The sequence below is a fragment of the Monodelphis domestica genome, chromosome 7, assembly GCF_027887165.1.
Source record: "Monodelphis domestica isolate mMonDom1 chromosome 7, mMonDom1.pri, whole genome shotgun sequence".
NCBI classification, from domain to species: domain Eukaryota; kingdom Metazoa; phylum Chordata; class Mammalia; order Didelphimorphia; family Didelphidae; genus Monodelphis; species Monodelphis domestica.
In genome coordinates, this window is record NC_077233.1 from 231,762,823 (window position 1) to 231,782,781 (window position 19,959).

General features: G+C 38.2%; 1 protein-coding gene across 1 annotated transcript in view; it reads left to right on the top strand.

Moving 5' to 3' along the window:
* GPR139 (G protein-coupled receptor 139) overlaps positions 1–18,153 on the top strand; it is a 57,004-nt gene extending 38,851 nt beyond the window's left edge. The window contains exon 2 of the mRNA XM_001366522.4: positions 14,254–18,153. Within this exon, the coding sequence (XP_001366559.1) occupies positions 14,254–15,188 (935 nt within the window). The 3' untranslated portion in view covers positions 15,189–18,153. The remainder of the gene's footprint in view (positions 1–14,253) is intronic.
* The last annotated feature ends 1,806 nt before the right edge of the window (positions 18,154–19,959 follow it).

The window sequence follows — 19,959 nt, forward strand, 5'->3', positions numbered from 1 at the left end:
ACCAGAAGAGTAATATGAAATAAAACTGAAAAATTTGGTGGGAATCCAGACTGTAAAGGGTATTAAATAAGAGGCCAATGATTTTGTAAGTTATCCTCAAAGCAATAGGGAGCAACTGAAGATTCTTGTGTAGGGGAGTAACTGTCAAATCTGCTTCAGGACTCTCAATTTATTATCAGGACTCTCAATTTATTAGCTATATGGAGAATGGAGAGAAACTGAGAACAAAGAAATCATTTAGGGGGTTCTTCTGATTGTTCTGTTGTCCAGGTGAGAAGTGATGCGACCCTGAACTAGGTCACTGAAAAACATAAAGTAGAGAAATGAAAATACAGATAGATATGATTATAGTTGTTATTATTTCTCTCACTGTTATCCTATTTAGGTAGCACTTTTACAAAGCATTTTATATGTTATAATATCTAGAGGAGTAGGTGAAACAATAGATCAGGAATATCTGGGTTCAAGCCTGGCCTCTCAGACACTTACTAGCTGTGTAACCCTTGGCAAGTTACTTAGCCTCTGTTTACCTCAGCATTTCCATCTGTAAAATGGCATTAATAATAGCACCCACCTTCCAGGGTTATTGTGAGGCTCAAATGAGATAACTGTAAAGTTTTGAGCACAATACCTGGAACATAATAAATACTACCAAAATGTTAGCTAGTATGATTATTATTATTATGCAATTCAATCTAGCTGCCCATTATATGAATAGGAAATCACACGTGTAAATAAACACAAAAACATTTATGACCCATGTCTACAGCCTTTTCCTTTCAAGGATAAAAAATAATGCTGTTGTGGAAAACAAAGGTGATATGGCATTTTGGAAGTTGAAAGTTACTGCAAATGTCAAGTACTAAGAGTCAGAAAATCTGACTCTTCACTGTTGTCCCCCCCCCAAAGGCTGAGGCACACACAGCATTTCTAACCCCTTGAGGTCTTCTCTTCTTAATATCCCCAGGCATTTCCTAACTGTTCTTTATTTGCCTTAGGGCAAAGGGAGTGGTGGGAAAAAGAAAACATCTGTACAAAAAGATGGAAATATTCAGCGTTTGAAGAGTTCACTTCACAAGAGAGGCAATTATTACAAACTTGGGGAAATGTCAAATATAAATACCTACCAATTTAGCTTGTCAGGAGGATGGGGATATATTACTTAAAGTATTCATTAAATGGGTTAGAATATTTTTAAAGGCTTTTGATATATAGAAATCTCAGTCCAACACCCCAAACCAAATCCCACTGTGGCTCAACAAATCCAGTTAATAGTGGCAAAAAAAGACTCCCTTTAACTTACAAAACCCATTCGCCCTGAGGAACCCGGAATTTCATTCCAACCTTCTCATTCATCTTTGGGGCCTCCCTTTGAGATAGATGGAGGAGAGAGAGTTTGATTAACACCTTCCAGATGGGTCTGTATAAAAAGATTTTGTAAACCTTAAAGCATGATATAAATACTGGCTACTGTTGTTCACTGTATAAATGCTGCTAATATTGCAACGTCCATTCCAGTAAAAGTGACGCATTCGATTTTTCCCACACGTGGCATTCCACCTTTCACCTCTTTGCCTTTGTACAGTTGATCCATCCTATTTGGTATGATGTCCCTCCTCTCCTCCACAATTAAGAAAACCTAAGAAGCTAAGGGATCCATCTAAGCTCTCAAAGGGAGTTGAGGAAGTAGAGGGTCCGTGTCCTAACATCCAGTCCGGTTTCTTTTCCACTTAATGATTCCATCTCAGAGTATGACATGAAGTTTATGTAAGCTGTCTAGAATGTAAAGTTAAATGCTTTAGGTAATGGCCATGTTTGGCAGCAACAAATGGAGATGGGACCTCCTTCCTCTTACTTAAGAGGGAAGTGAAATGTCACGCATACTCTCAGACATAGTTAATGTCAGGCAGCTTTATTTAACTATTATTTTTTTGTCATAAAGGGCAGGCTCATTGGGCATGTGGGGGAGTGATGAGATAGAAAGAGAATAGGGGGTATCCTGAAATGAATGTGCTGCTGCAATAATGATAATAGTAATAACAATATCAAGAATTAGCATTTCTATAGCATTTTAATATTTGTAAGATACTTTACAAATATTTCATTTGATTATAATATAATGTAATAATAAAAGCCATCAATAAATCCTTTATTTTAATGAAAGAAAGGAAATGAGGATGTGAGGGAGCCAGAGTACCAAACCCAATTTAATTGACAGAGCATTCCAATACTGCTATCAAGGGAGGTAATGGTCCCTCTGGATGCTGTCTTCATCATTTAGAATAGTGTGTTCAGTTCTAGGCACCAAGGTTTAAGAAAGACATTTTTAAATCCTTATCTTCTGCCTTAGAATCAATACTATATATTGGTTCCAAGGCAGAAGAGGGGTAAGGGCTAGGCAATGATGGTTAAGTGAATTGTCCAACATCACACAGCTAGGAAATGAAGAGGGCAGATTTGAACCCAGGACCTCCTATCTCAAAGCCTGGCTTTCAATCTACTGAGCAATCCAGTTACCCCCAAGAAAGGCATTTTTAAGGTGGAGAATACCCAAGGGAGAGGGCAATCAAGATGATGAAGGGTTTGAGTTTATATCATGAAGGTCAGTGGAAGGAATCAGGATTGTTTAACCTAGAGGCAAGAAGACTTAGAGAGGCTTTTTAGCTGTCTTCAAGGCTTTGAACAGTTGTACCTGGGCAGCTAAGTAGCACAAAGAATAAAATGCTGGCCCTGGGGTTAGGAAGACTCATCTTTGTGAATTCAAATCCAGCCTCCAACACTTACTAGCTCTGTGACCTTGGACAAGTTACTTAACCCTTTTGCCTCAGTTTCCTCACTTGTAAAATGAGCCAGAGTAGGAAATGACAAACTATTCCAGTGTCTTTGCCAAGAAAACCCCAAAAGGGGTCACAAAGAGTCAGAGAAATGACTAAACAACACCATTGGGGAGAAGAGACTAGCTATTCTATTTGTCTACAGAGGGCAGAACCAGAAGCAGCAGATGGAAATTGCAAAGAAGTACATTTAGGCTTATGTCAGAAGAATCCTTCCCAATAATCAGAGCTGTCTAAAAGTAGAATGATCTGTCTGGAGAAGTGGTGGTTTCTCCCACTTGAGGGTCTTCAAGCAGAGACCCGACAACCATTTGTCAGGTTTTCTTTCATATACGAGTTGGACTTGATGGCCACTCTTCAATCTCTCAAATTCTGTGGCTCAGAGACTAGCATTCATGTTATAGACTGAATACAGGGCATTCTGTCTCAACATGATTTGTACTCTAACTAAATCTGTGAGATAAAATGCTGGACTATAGTGGGCATTGTCTACATAGATTGGTTTACCCGGTGCATTTCTTACCTGCTCAGATGGAGACTGGCTCTCATCCCCATAGGCATCTATCAAAGCTACACCTGCTTTATGTGGAGGCAGCTGAGTGGCTCATAGGACTGAGAGTCAGTCCTAGGTTCAAATCTGGCCTCAGATACTTTCCAACTGTGTGACCCTGGGCAAGTCATTTAACTTCCATTTCCTAGCCCTTACCACTTTTCTGCCTTGGAGCCAATACACAATATTTTTTTCTAAGATGAAAGGTGAAAGTTAAAAAAAAAAAGCAACCCCTGAAGCCCACAAAATATTGCTAATTTTGAAACACCATAGCCCAGGCAAGAATCATACTGCCTAATCATGCTAGGAGACCCCAAGGCTCTAACTCCAAGAAAGGAAGGAGTCTGATTCTGGACCACATGGGGCTCCATACCCTTTATATCTGCCAATGGTGATGCCCAGTGACGCTCTTCTCAGGTCAGAAGCGCAGGTGGAAGGCTTGTTGCTTTCCGACTCCTAAAGAAGCCTGGCTACTAGCAGAGGAGAAGAGGGCGCTTTTGGAGGCTTCCCGTGTATCTCATTTCCCAAAGCCAACCTCAGCCTTTAATCAAACATCTCTGGGGATTTGGAGAGACCAAAGTGCCCTTGTGGCTGTTCTGGGTCTCTCTTTTTCTGGCCACACATATATGTGTATATATATATATATATATATATATATATATATATATATATATATATATATATATATATATATATATATATATATATATATATAATCATGCACACATGCACATACCTGCACCACCCTAAAGAGCTGCTAAACGTTCTGTCTCAGCCCCCTCTTTCCCCCCTTTTCCTTAGTCCCTCCTTTAGAGTATTTCTTATCTCTGCCATAGAGTGCTGAATTGTTCGTTCTTCAGGACAAAGCCTGAAACCTCTGGAGGAGAAACTCGATTAATCTTGAATATAAAGAATAAACCTCATTACCAGGTTGGCCACTGTGTAATGAAAATGTTCAGCTTGAGCAACTCTTCGAGACTAGCTCCTTAGTGGTGGAGGGGGATCAACCTGTGTCAGTGAAGGGAACATTCACCCCAGGGAAATCAGAATCTCGGAGGTGTAAGTGACCGACAGTGCCCCAAAACTGGTAAGAAGTAGGAGTCCTTCATCCTAGGACTCAGCCACATGCCAGAGGAAAGGGAGCTTGGTCTCTCCGGAGGGCCATGGAAGGAAGGTGAGATCATCAACCCAGAGTCGAAGGGACTTCATAGGTCGTCTACCAAAGCCTCTTCACTGCATAAGTAACCTAAATACTTCAGTAGCATCAGTTACTGTCATGTTACTTTTAAAGTGTTGGACCTAGAGTCAAGAAGTGAGTTCGAAAAATTGGAAAACGAGGGGATGCCCTTCAATTGGAGAATGGCTGAACAAATTGTGGTATATGTTGGTGATGGAATACTATTGTGCTCAAAGGAATAATAAAGTGGAGGAGTTCCATGGAGACTGGAACAACCTCCAGGAAGTGATGCAGAGTGAGAGGAGCAGAACCAGGAGAACATTGTACACAAAGACATTGTGGTACAATCGAAGGTGATGGACTTCTCCATTAGTGGCAATGCAATGTCCCTGAACAATCTGCAGGGATGTATGAGAAAAAAAAAAACTATCCTCAAGCAGAGGACAAACTGTGGGAGTAAAAACACTGAGGAAAGGCAACTGCTTGACTACAGGGGTTGAGGGGACATTACAGAGGAGAGACTCTAAATGAACACCCTAATGCAAATACCAACAACATGGAAATGGGTTCGGAGCAAGAACACATGTGATACCCAGTGGAATTGCTCATCTGCTAGGTGAGGGGTGGCAGAAGGGGGAGAGGAAAAGAAAATGATCTCTGTTTCCAATGAATAATGTATTAAAATGACCAAATAAAATAATGTTTAAAAACTAAAAAAAAAAGAAGTGAGTTCAAATCCTGCCTTACACACTAGAGCCTAGGATTCAAACACTATAGGTATTCTGCTATTATCAATATCACCAAATATTAATGATTGATATTAAAAATATTAATGACTAATAAGAGCACCATTTCTATAGCATCTAACAGTAACCAGAATCTACATGGCACTTTAAGTTTCCCCAAAACATTGTAAATCTTTTTTACATCACACTTATAGACCATGTAAGCGTTGGTTATTATTTTACAGATGAACAAATTGAGACCAAACAAGGTTAAATTACCCAGACTGGGCAAAGTCACTTAACCTTGTTTAGTCTCAGTTTGTTCATCTGTAAAATGAAAATAATAATAGAATATAGCCCACAGTTTGCTGTGAGGATCAAATGTATTCTCATATAGAATATGCTTTATAAACCTGAAAGCCTTGTATCATTGCTGACCATTATTAATAGCCAACACTTACAGTCTATGAGTGCGATGTGAAAAAGATTTACAAAGCTTTGGGGAAACTTAAAGTGCCATGTAGATTCTAGTTACTGTTAGGTGCTATAGAAATGGTGCTCTTATTAGTCATTAATATTTTTAATATCGATCATGAATATTTGTTGATATTAATAATAGCCAAATATCTATAGAGCATAATAGTAGAAGCATTTGTATTGTGTTTTAAAATGTATAAAGCACTTTACTAAAAAACTTCTAATAATAAATACTATTTGTTAAATTTTGCTTTTAAAATAATAACAAATTATTTCTCCATCTATTTAGCCCAGAGAATTATGTTCCAGGGATCAGAGTCAACCAGAGACTACAAGAAATATCTTTTGTATTTCTTTTTATTCCCAGCACTTAGTGCTGTAATTGGCACATAGTAGGTGCTTACTAGAGATCATGAGATATTAACTTTAGAGCTGGAAGAAGGAAGGGACTTCGGATGTCATCAACTCCAATACCCTCATTGTACGGAGGCCTGGAAACATTAAATGACAAATAGAAAGTAGCAAAATCATAACTTGAACCAGATCTTCCAATCTACAATGTTCTTTCTTTTAAACCCTTATCTTCCATTTTGGAATCAATACTGTGTATTGGTTCCAAGGCAGAAGAGTGGTCAGGGCTAGGCAATAGGGGTCAAGTGACTTGCCCAGGGTCACTCAGCTGGGAAGTGTCTGAGGCCAGATTTGATCACAATGTTCTTTCTACTACATCATCAATTTGCTCATTTAAGGGTCTCAAGATGCTTGAGAGTTTTGTGGAAGCAATACATTACTCAGCACTATTCTTGACTCCACAATAGTCTATTTGAGCTCTCCTTGGTGTTCTGATCACCTTGACCTTAACCTGTCTGACTCTTTCTTGCCCCTAGTCCTTTGCAGTTATTCTTGGACCCTTCTACCTCCAAACTGCCTAAGCTTGGACTCCTCTATGCCCTGCCACTATGATTATCATTATGATTTTGTCACTTCTCCTGCTAGAACTTTCTCTCATCCCATTCAACAGCAGAAGAGGGAAGGAAGGGAAGGGAAGAAAAAATGACTGAGAATTAGAGATCTACCAGGTGATACAGAAGGTAGCAAATCTACCCCCAAGTGCCTAATATAACATCACTACCTGGTTGAATCACTAAGGAGATGGTTTTGGTGAATTTCAAAGTTCAAGGATTGAAATCAATAGATTTCAGAGATGAGAGGACCCCTTGGAAATAATTTCCAAAAGTTCTTTAGCTATGATTCATGAACCTATTTTTAAAAATATTTTGATAAGTGTAACTTACTGCAATTGGTTCCCTTGTAATCCTATGTATTTTGTTTTATACTATTAAAACCATTCCTCTGATTCACGACGCTGGGTTTCATCAGATTTCCCAAGGGATCTATGGCATAAAGAAGGTTACGAATCTCTGATGTAGTCCAACTACCAATAGAATACAACCTCCTTAATCAATCAATCCATAAACATTAATTAAGCACCTACTATGTGCCAAGCCTTGTACTATGGGCAGATGATAATATCTGTTTGTTGTCATAAGCACAGCACTTACTGCCAGGAGTTTAGTAGGTCTATAATAGATATTTATTGAATTGAATTAAATTTTTGGGAAAGGAAAAAGAAGTATAGAGATGTAAAGTAACTTGCTAAGAAGCACATAATTTACCAAAGGTCATACACCAACAAATTCTATTCCTCCCATCATTACCCCCAAAGGCAGGAATCATCTCAGGTCCAAAAATTGTCCACCAGACCCTTGCCACCAGCTGATATCACTGCTACCTTTCCCAAAAGGCTGAGTCAACCATAACTGCCTCCAACATATTTTATTCTCAATACATACTCTGGAAGCAAGAAAATTTGGGGGGAAATGAATGGAAGCAATGAATGATGGAAGGAAGAATTTAAAAAACAGCTCCTTGGGGGGACTCCAAGGGAAAGGAAAAAATGATTTTGTTTCTTCTCATTGTGACACAATATTTTTTTCATAGTTGGAGAAGAGACTGAGAGCATCTGTTGTGGGAAAATGTTGCTGCTCTGTTGCTGCTCTTAGCCCTTGCCAAATTCAAAACATGGATCTTGGGTGCTAGATCAACTTGGCAAGAGAGAAGTGCTTCCTCAGATGCTCCCTGGAGACAAAACTCTGCAGAATGATCATCTGCATGAAAGGTCAATTGCTACGGAAAGCAATAGTCAGTTAATGCATTTATTAAGCACTTCCTGTGAGCCAGACAGAGTGTTAGCAGTTGGGATACAAAAAAAGTCTCTGTAAAATTATATTCTAATCAGGGAAACAACATACAAATAGGTACATACAAGGCATGTTCATAGAAGATGGATGACATCAGAGGGGAAGGCACTAACAACCAGGAGTAAAAGGTGAGTGGGAAAAAGCCTCCTGAAAAGAAGAAATAAGATTTGAGCTAAGTGTTGAAGGATGTCAGAGAAGGCAAAAAGTGGAGGTGAGGGGGTTCTAGGCTTAGAGGACAGCCAGTACAAGGGAACTATCTCAGGGAAATAGGTGACCACATCCAAGTGAATCACAGAGATATCTACAACTATTCAACAATGAGAATATAAACTCACCCCATACACACACCAAAAAAGGTATTTTACCTCTTTTGAAATTTTTGCCACCCCAGTCTCCAAATTCCCCCATCTTTAATGGCTAGTTCAATGATTTGAAAGCAGTTTGTTGTGGTCTTTGTTTATTCTCAGTTATGTCTGACTCTTTGGGACCCCATTTGGGATTTTCCTGGCAAAGGTACTAGGGTGTTTTGTCATTTCCTTCTCTAGCTCATTTTACAGATGGGGAAACAGAGGCAAACAGGATTGAGTGATTTGCTTAGGGTCACACAGCAAATATGTCTGAATGCTGAATTTGAACTTGGGTAGATGAGTCTTCCTGACTCCAGAACCAATGTTCTATCCATTGAGCCACCTAACTGTCCATGAATACAGAAGTTTTTTAATAAATAAATGTTTATTGGGTGAGTGAAATACATCTGTTAGTTGAGATCAGAAACTATAGGTTCTAGTCCCCAGTTCTATCACTGTATGACATTGAGTAAGTTGCTTAAATTTCCTGTCCTCCTCTGAAAAAAGAGGAAATTGAACGAGATGATTTCTAAGATTCCTTCCAGCTCTAACGGATAAACCTACATTCCCAAACCATATACTCACTTTGCCCTAAAATCCCCCTTTGTACACACTCCCTACTCACATGCATCTTGCATTCTTTTATGTCCTCAGACTGACACTCTTTTTCTCATCATCTACCCAGTCATGCAAACCAGTTCTCCATTCTCTGCTCAAACCCCATCATTCAATAGGCTCCGTCCAAAGACAAAGATCTAGCTATCACACCAAGTCTATTGATGATCACTTGCCCCTTTATCACCTGGGATCACCTAGTTCACAACTACCACCTGATGTGAGCCTTCCCATCTTACACACACACACACACACACACACACACACACACACACACACACACACACACACATATTTCTTCAGTCGAATACTTGGACATTGTCTTATGCTTTAGACTTTTATTGATGCTTAACTCCCACATTGTTCCTCTTTATACATGTCTTGTCTCTCACCATGATTGAAAGTGGTTGGCTTACTAGAGCCACTGATTCACTATCAGAGGAGAAGGCACTAGCAAAAGGGAGAGGAGGGTGAATGGGGAAAACTTCCTGAAAAGAAATAGGATTTGAACTAAGTCATGAAGGAAGTGAGAGAAAGCAAAAACTGAAGGTGAGGTGAGGTGAAACTGTTTCAAAAGTTTCAAAGCAATATCATTGCTCCTAGGATTTTAAATTGAGAGCCATAAAGGACCTTGAAGGTCAGCAAGTCTAACTCTTTCATTCTACCAACAGGGAAACTAATACCCAAATACATTAAGTGATTTTCCTTGAGTCACACAGCTAAGAAGTGTTAGAGTAGGATTTGAATGTGGGTCATCCTGAGCCTAGAGGCAGCTGTGGTGTAATGGTTAAGAGCTATGGACCTGGATTGAGGAAGACCTGAGTTCAAATCCAACCTCAGACATTTCCCAATTGTGTGACCAGGGGCAAGCCATTTAACCTCTGCCTAGGAAGCAGCTAGGTGGCTCAGTGGATAGAAAGTTGGGCAGGGGTCAGGAAGACCTGAGGACAAATCTACCCTCAGACACTTTCTAGCTGTATGCCTAGATGAGTCACTTGATTTCTGATTGCTTGGATAAAGGACCCAGTGGAGAAGAAAATAGCAAATCACTCCAATATCCTTGCCATGAAAACCCCATAGATGTCCATGGAGTCATGAAGAGTTAGACACAACTAAATAACACAGCTTCCAGACTCCAACCTGAATATTCTATCCATTGTACCATTCTGACTCACAAGCTTCTCCAAGTCTTCTTTAAAAAGTAAATGCATATGCATATAGAAAAGATGATTATTTTTCCTTTTATTTTCATTTTTCATTGTCAAGCAAAACACACTTCAATATTGGGCATTGTTGGAGCACATTCATACATACCCCAAACCCCAAAATAAAACCAAAGATACACTCTTGTGAAAGAAGCTTCCAACAGCTCTTTCTCTGGAGGTGGATCACATTCCCCATCATAAGTCTTTCAGGATTGTCCCAGACCATTGCTCTGCTGAGAGTAGCCAAGTTTTCACAGATAATCGATTGTCCAATATTGCTGCTATCGTGTACAATGTTCTCCTGGTTCTGCTTATTTTGCGTCACTTCCCCCAGATCTCTCCAGTTTTTTCTCAAATGAAAAGATGACTTTTTAAAACCCTTACCCTTCATTTTATAATCAATGCTGTGTATTGTTTCCAAGGCAGAAGAGCAGCATGGGCTAGGCAATGAGGGTTAAGTGACTGGCTCAGGGCCCCAAAGCCAGTAAGTATTAGAGACTGTATTTGAACTCAAGTCTTGCTATCTCCAGGTCTGGGGCTCTGTTCATTGCCCCATATAGGTGCATAATACTACTACTAATAATAATAGCTGGCATTTTTAAAGCATATTAAGGTTTTCATATTGCTTTACAAATATAACCATAACAATAGTCAAAATGTATATAGTACCTACTATGTACCTTGAATTGTGCCAAAAATTTTACAAATATTATTCAATTTGACTTATTCCTTATAACTCTGTGAGATAGGTATTTTATTATTATCCCTATTTAACAGATGAAGAAATTAAGTGACTTGAATAACATTTGTACAACCCAGTGGAATTGGTGATTGGCTCTGGGAGTGGGGAGGGAAAAGAGTTGGGAAAGAAAATGAGTCATGTGATATGGAAAAATATTTTTAAATAAAATTTAAATTATAAAAAAAGAAATTGAGTGACTGACTTACTTGCACAGTGTCACACAGCTACGAAGTGTCTGAGGTTAGATTTGAACCCATCTGTCTTCCTAACTCCAGATCGGGAATCCTGTCCCCTACACCACCTGTCTACAGGCATTGGGGAAGATTTGGCTCTAGGGGTAGATGTGCCCCCACTCAAACTTTAGGGTTTCCGATGATTCCAAATGACCCTGAATCTCAGACCCTACAAGGTTTAGTTCCGTTTTCACAGGGGTCTAATGAATAAATTGTGTTATTTTTATTTAATGGCTGGACGGATGCCAGATCAGCTTTTACTTTTGCAGGCAGTCCTTTTTTTTTTTTTTCAGCAGCACTGTTCCCACGCACACTGTGAACTCAAACCCTTGAATTATCCCTAATCATGTGGGTAAACTTCTATCAGCTCCGATGAAAGCTGCGGGTAATTTGATTGCCGTCTTATTCCGCATGCAAGTAAGATACAAAGCTTTTAGTGCAATGATCAAGGCAAATCCAAGAGGGACGAGGAAAGAGCCCAGAGCCAGTCAACCTGTAATATGATTTGGGCACTTAACTCTCCACCACTTCAAAACAATTTTCCATAGCATTTTGAGAGAGGGGGGAGGGGGGAAATAGACCTCTCCAAGCCAACTGTGACACAGCCCTTGAGCAGGAGCCAGAACGAGTGTGGTTACACTATGGAGACACATGGCTAAGTATCTTCTCACATTGTGCTAAGAGGATTGTTTTATATGGAGATTTCACTAAGTGGCCCCCTGGGTCTTCAGAGAGTAAGTTCATCCTTATTGAAGTCAAAAGAGCTTGTCTTACATATCCGAGGCTTTAAGGTTTGCGAAGCCCTGTACGGATATTTTCTCTTTTTCATTTTCACAAAAACCCCATTTTTCAGTTGAGGAAACTGAGGCTGGTAGAGGTTTAGAAGCATGCTCACGATCCAATAAGGATCTAGGGCCAAATTTGAACCCATCTTCCTGACTCCAGGTTCCAGACTCAGTATCACCTACCTACCTACTAATTAGACATCAAAGCTCTTAGTTTTGTGACTTGTCCCAAAGTGGGGCTCAGTTTACATGCCCCAAAAGATAAAGCAGATGTGTGCAGAGAGCTGATAACTCCAGAGCAAACTAGTAATTATATAACCTGGAGTCAGGAAGACCAGAGTTCAAATTTGGCATCAGACATTTACTGATTGTGTGATCCTGGGCAAGTGACTGAACCAGCCTCAGTTTCCTCATATGTAAAATGGGATTTTTGTAAGGAGAAAAGATTTATTAAGTGCTTTGTAACCTTAAATCCTATACAAATACTGATTAAAAGATATTTAAATATAATTTAATAATAATATATTATAAATTAATATTTATAAAGTGCCTCATAACCTTAAAGCCTATATAAATGCTGATTAAAATATAATAATGCCTGGATAAATGTTGATATAGGAATTCATTGAAATAATGCAGAAACATAAGAAATGACAATAGTGATAATTACAGAGAATTCTATGTAGTATGATCTGGTGCAGATAGAAGTAAGCAAAAACTAAACCATTTGGACAAGAACAGCAAATATTACAAAAATACATAACTCTGAAAGACAGCAGAACTCTTATCAATGAAATAGCCTACCATATCTCCAAAGGAAGTACAGTGAATCCTGTTCCCCATCCCCTGAGAGAGAGGGGATGAGCACAAGATTCAAAAAGTGACATACATTTTTTACTAGGACCACTATGTGAATTCTTTATTACTTGACTAGACTTATTCATTCCAAGGTTTCTCACCCCCTCTATTGTTAAAGGGAGTGGGGAAGATGCATGGCAATGGTTATACCAAAAAGGTGGGCTCCTGAAACATTTTTTTAACTCATAGGAGAAAAAAAAACTCACAAGGAAGCACCAACAATCAGAATCATTTGAAAGTAACATGAAATTATTGTGTTTTTTTTTCAAAAGAAAGCCAGACAGGGGCATCTAAGTGACTCAGTGGATAAAGCACCAGGCCTAGAAATGGGAGTTCCTGGGTTTAAATCTAAGCCTCAGACACTTCCCAGCTATGTGACCCTAGGCAAGTCACTTAATCCCAATTGCCTAGCCCTTACTGCTTTTTCTGCTTTGGAACCAATTCTTAAACTCTAAAGAATTAAAAAAAATAAGCTAGACAAAATGGAAACTCAGACTTTGATATGCAATATTCTTTATGTATTATGCTGGGAAAGTGGAAATGTACTTTTTTGGTGTTGAGTTCAGAATTAAAAATTGTTTTAATAATAATTTCCAACATAAATTAGTTTGGGATGGAAGGAATCATGAAAATGTAGTTCTCTCTCTTATTGGTTAAAGGGCAAGGGATATTAGCAGAGAGAAGGAACTATGAGTGGTGGACTTTGCATATAAAGTCAAACTTGGTACATGTCTTGGTTCATTTTGCTGAATTGTTGGTTCTTCACTCCTTTTTTTTTCCTTTGGGAGGAGGAGTAAAGGGGAAATATATTTGGGAAATATAGGAGGTATAAAAATAAGATAGATCAATAAGGATCCTCAAAAGAAGATATCATTTAGTCCACTTCTTTCATTTCAGAGAGGAGAAAACTGAGACCCCAAAAGATTAATTTATCCAAAGTTCAGTGAGCCATTTCAGAAGGATATGTGGATATTATGAACAAGGTAGCCCGTGACTAAAGAAACTGATACAAAAAGAGTGAGCAGAATTTGAAAATGAATCTGAAAATCATTCTGTTAGAATCCTAGGTCTGGAATCTCCAGTCAAAAATCAATCAATAAATCAGTTAGTATTCATTAAGAACCTATTGCATGTCAGGTACTCTGCCAAGGGACAAAAAAGAGGTCAAAAGACTTCCCCTGCCCTCAAGGAGCTTGCAGTCTAACAGGGGAGGAAAATCCCAAATGTTAATCCAGGCAATCCACATTCCTCCTACCTGAATCAACAGTAAAGTTGCTTATAAAGTGATAATGTGTACACCACCCATTAAAAGAATTTGAACCTTTGTTTGCACTTTGCTGTGATTGAAACTGAACATGCCTATAAGATATGGGCTTGGGGGATTAATGGTAACCAAAATGTCATATGTACTTCTAAATGAAATTCATTTCTCTTTTCTCTGCAGCTAACATCCTAACTGTGATCATCCTGTCCCAGCTAGTGGCACGTAGACAGAAGTCATCCTATAACTATCTCTTAGCCCTTGCTGCTGCTGACATCATGGTCCTCTTCTTCATTGTGTTTGTAGATTTTTTACTGGAAGATTTTATCTTAAACAAACAAATGCCTCATGTCCCAGACAAAATCATAGAAGTCCTGGAATTTTCTTCCATTCACACCTCCATTTGGATTACCGTCCCATTAACTATTGACAGGTATATTGCAGTCTGCCATCCACTCAAATACCACACTGTCTCCTATCCAGCTCGTACTCGGAAAGTCATCATAAGTGTTTATGTTACCTGCTTTCTGACCAGCATTCCATATTACTGGTGGCCCAATATATGGATCGAAGACTATATCAGCACCTCTATGCACCACGTCCTCATCTGGGTTCATTGCTTCACCGTCTACCTGGTGCCCTGCTCCATTTTCTTCATCTTAAATTCTATCATCGTATACAAGCTTAGACGAAAGAGCAATTTCCGACTCCGTGGCTACTCCACAGGAAAAACCACCGCCATCTTGTTCACCATCACCTCCATTTTTGCCACACTTTGGGCCCCCAGAATCATAATGATCCTATATCACCTTTATGTGTCACCTATCCACAATAGCTGGTTGGTGCATATTATATCAGACATTGCTAACATGCTGGCCCTGCTGAACACTGCGATCAACTTCTTCCTCTATTGTTTTATCAGCAAGCGATTCCGAACCATGGCAGCAGGAACACTCAAAGCTTTCTTTAAGTGTCAAAAGCAGCCTGTCCAGTTCTATACCAATCATAATTTCTCAATAACCAGTAGTCCCTGGATTTCACCAGCCAACTCCCACTGTATCAAAATGTTGGTTTATCAATACGATAAAAATGGGAAACCTATAAAAGTATCCCCATGACCAGCAAGCTATTTCCACTTCTGCTCCATTTAGTGGGGCTCTGAGATCTTCACATTATGCTTCCTGAAACTTCTCTTCTCAAGAGTGGCAACCAGATTTCATGTTTCTGTAGCCTGAGAGAACTAGTAGAATGAATCCATATTAGGCTGGTAGAAAAGGAAGAGAAGCATGATTTTATTTTTGGGGGGGCAAGTCATGCTGAGAGCAAAAGTCCCTGCCAGTTTGACACCTCTGGAAGGCAGGAGTATACTGCTCTTGGGTCTATATGGACCCATAGCATTTAAAAAATAGTATATGGTCAAGTCTCAGCACTCTATGTGGTCACTGGGAATGACTCTTTTTTTTTTATACCAACACACCCAAGACCCAGTAGTGCTTAATTGATACTACCCATTCTTTATTCAAAGAGCTTAGGTAATCTCTTCATCATGCTATTCCTAGCTCCTAAGATTGAATGTTTCTGCATTTTTCAAGGTGTTGTTTGCATTTTGTGCACTTACCTAAAAAGGGATTGTTGACTTGACATATCCCCACTCATCAGTCACTGGTGCTAAAGATGACACTTCGGGAAATAGAAGCATCTTTACCCATCCTTCTCACTCCTGCTAGGCTCTCTTGGAAAAAGCTCTGAAACAAAATGCTTTCTGTTCATATATCCTGGGCAACCAAGAAGCATCCCCACAAACTAACCTTATGTATAGATTTTTTTCATCACATTCAAGACAAAGGATCTTTCTGGCAAGTAAAAGAAAAGGAAGATTTCTTGAGTCCAAAACAACAACAAAAAAGCAAACCATTGCCATTAGTTTTCACTGGATTTTCCAGAGGACTCATGAGTTTGTGGAATTCTACATAGATACAGCTCTCTGCTTTATTTTATCTAAAAGGATTGTCATGTTGGGTTTTTTTCAAAACTCCAAATAAGCTTTTTAAGCTTAGAATTCCAAGTTTGCTCTTCATGAAAGCCATGTAGCAATGAAAACAAGATCCACAGTTCTTCTTGTACAGACATTCTCTAATTTGCTTTATATGAGGTGATAAAAAAATGGACCAAATATTTTGGGCTCAAGTCCCCCAAGATTTAAATAAAGACAAAATCCACTCTCCCTGACAATTCATATGTATAGTCAGCTTTCCCAAATAGTAAACAGAAACTGTTAACAGAGAAACACACCTGCTTCTCTATACTGGACTCCCATTGTCCCTTAGGGTTAGTTCTGGTTTACATCTGGACTGTTATAATGATGAAAACCTATTTCCCTGCATTTCCCCAACAAGCACAAATACAGTGTGTAAATGAATCAGGTTTTCCCTATAATATCCTGCAAACATATACACATACACACCCGCTTTGTTTAAGTTCATATGCATCTAGTTCTCTGTTTCAAAAAAAAAGGTAAATCCATTCCATCAATCAATCACTTTTCCAACAGTTTACCATGCCATGAATGAAATTCTAGGCCTGAAAGCCATCCTATTTAAGAAAAACTTCAGGTTGGTCCTTCCAAAATGACTCTGAAAATTCAAAATGGGATGCTTTTATTATAAAACAGGATAATCCTTGTTTTCTTGAGAATCTAGTAAGGTTCTCACCAGAACAAATTACCTTCATGATCTGTTTTAAATCCATTAAGGTCCCAAAGAAGAGTGTATGTGTATTTAATTGAACAGGATTTGCAATAAATGAATGGGAAAAAGCCACTATATTGCAGTTAGTCCTGACTCCTCTACACAACCCAAATTCCAAGGAGTGACTATTTTTTACTGTTTCAGTCTTCATGGACCTAACTATTCCCCATTAACCCCTTAAGTGAGTGCTTTCTTGTGGATTTATATTTACCAAAGTGTATTAACCCATAATAGGTCTATTTATTTTTTAAATGTTTAGTGACAAGGAATGCTAGTTTAAGTTTTATGTGAATGAGTTCAAGTGCAATATCTATAAAGATTAAGTGATTCATTTTTGTGAATGTATTTATCATGGAAAAATAATATTTATATAAATCCCACTGTTCTATATTAATCACTATTCACATATAAAATTAAATGTTGAGGTTTGGGGTTTTTTTAAGACTGAGCATAAAGAATGTTTTCCATGTCCTTCAATTTATTATTTTTCTTAACAATAGATATTCTATTGGCTAATGGTGTCATTGATTTTCCTTTGAATTATATTTTATATTTTGATAAATAATATTTAAAAGAGATCTAATTTTTTGTCATTCTATTGAGTTCTTACTCTATGCTGGTTAGAATTCATGTGAATGTCTTTGTGTGTCTCTTGAACAACCTTGTTATGTCTCTCTTGTATGTGTCTCTTGAACAATTTTGCTTCAGAGAAATTGAGGGCTTTAGCTTACTTATTATTAGTAATGATAAAAATAAATAAATAAATAAATAAGGATAATAAATACATTGAAGACTTTTATTTCAGGCCAGTTTGGGAAACAAAGCCTTGACTTGAGAAGTCTGCCACGTAGGAGCCACTGTCCATGATACTAAAGCTATGGCCTTACTTTTGGTCCGTGAGGCTCCTTAGAAAGACTGCTAATGAGCCAAACTCTTGCTATATGATTTGTACCTCCTGTTGGGCATATAGTGATGTTAAGCAAGCACACACTGTATTTATTAAACCACTTGGGAACTAGAATGTCTTAGAGTGACAAGGAATGGAAGAAAGAAGAAGAAAGAGATATTAAAGGAAAAATGCAAAAAAAAATCCACTCAAAGGAGTGAATGTCTATTGTGGTAACATGTGCTTGAAAAATGTGACTGTATACTTATTGTAGAGGGGCCAGTTGGGAATGTCTGAAGTGACTAAGTGAGTTAAATTGAATTATAGATATTCCAGGTCTAGGAATAAGAAGTATATTTAAATTATAAATGTTCATATTTTCTTAAGTAGATACTATATTGTGTTTGGCACACTTGTTTGTATTAATAATAAATTTGGATCTGGTGCATACTCTTTTTTTCATGTCTGTAATTATTGAGAGTGTTTAGGTAAGCAACTAGAAATTTTCAAGATACTGTATAAGGTGCACAGTACCCAACACATAATAGTCCTTAATAAATGCTTACTGCCTGGAGATACAAAGACATACTTAAGAACTCAATAGAGATTGTATGACATGGTGGAAAGAGAAATTGATTCAGATTCAGAGGAAATCCCATCTCTACAGTGACATTGGGAAAGCCTTTTGGTCTCAGTTTCCCCTTCTCTGAAATGAGGGAGTTGAACTAATGGATCTCTAAGATCCCTTCTACCTCCAGATATATGATATATGATCTAGGATAATTTCCTGCTATTGAGGAACTCATAATCTACTGGAGGGCTACAACACAGAGAAGCAAACAAAAAGGAATCTCATGAGGAAGAGAACACCTCATGCATTGTACTAGTTATGGGAAGGAAACATGAGTTTTATTTTCTCTGTGACCAAAAGATATCTTTTTGCTTCTTCTAGATAGAATTGAAGGGAAGGGAGACTATAATACCAGTCAGTTCTGTTACGGAGCTGTTACTGAGAAAATCATTATTCATCAACAATCTCCTCTGTACATGTAAAGCCATATAGTACTCTAAACAGTTATGAAACAACAATGCAGGATGGTCCTAATGATGAAAGACAGAATGATGTAGTGGAAGTAGCTTTGCAGTTCGAATCCTCTTCCTCCTACTTATTTCCCATGTGACCTTGAGTAAACTTTCCCTCTCTGGGGACCCAGGTTTTTTTTTAATCTATAAAATAAAAGAATTTGCACTCAATGATCTCTAAGGTCCCTGACAGTTCTAAGTAACATGATTACCCTCAGACTTTGCAAAATTCTGGATCACCAAAAAAAAGAATTATTTTCAGTCTTGGTGCTTAATTTATCTTCTAATCCTTGAAATATAAGTGTTCCATATATGATACATAGGGTCATTTTCTATTAACCACAATACTGAATGAATTATGGTACCCCCTCATCTGACCATGCTAGAGAATGAAATATTGACTGTGCTTAGAAATCTTAGCTCTTTATTCTCCAGTCTCCACATTGTTCCACTCAAATTGCCATTCATACTGACAACCATATAACTAGTCTCAATCTATTTCTACATCAACTTGAAGGATAAAAATTACATACAAATGTCTGTAAGAAAATTACTGAAAGGTTGTGTTATAGCTTCAGAGTAAAGCTGATGGGTTTTGGTATAGCCTTCTAATTTTCCTACCAACCCAGGGATGCAGCATAAAAGGCAGTTTATGGAAGCTGAACTGTTAAATAATAATCCTTTTATTAGTGCACTCAGCTAAATGTGATGGCTCAGCCATTATGGCAATATGCAATTAATCCCTTATATTTGCCAGACACAACAAGGTGGTTAAGAGGCTTGTGTCTACTGGGATAAATAGACACTGTGAATTTCCTGGGTTTATTGGGAGAATGTGTCATTGTCATGCCAGGAAAAGGAGAGGAAAGAAATTCTCTGATTAAAAGGAGGAGAATAAAGCTACAGGGGAAACAAACTCATCGTCAACATTCCAAAATTATACTCACCTTGTCAATGGAGTATTGTTACCTACAAAATGGTCATTGAATATCCTCCATTACCACTAAATATATGACATGAGGAAACAGGCTTAAATTACAGCATCTAGGAACCAGAGTTGGGTATTCTTTTATACTCTGAAAGAGTCATGATTTCAAAAGTGTAAATATTCTATTCTCTGGCAAGGAATACAACGTTTCCATGTTTCCTAGACTGTCACAGTAAAAACAAAAA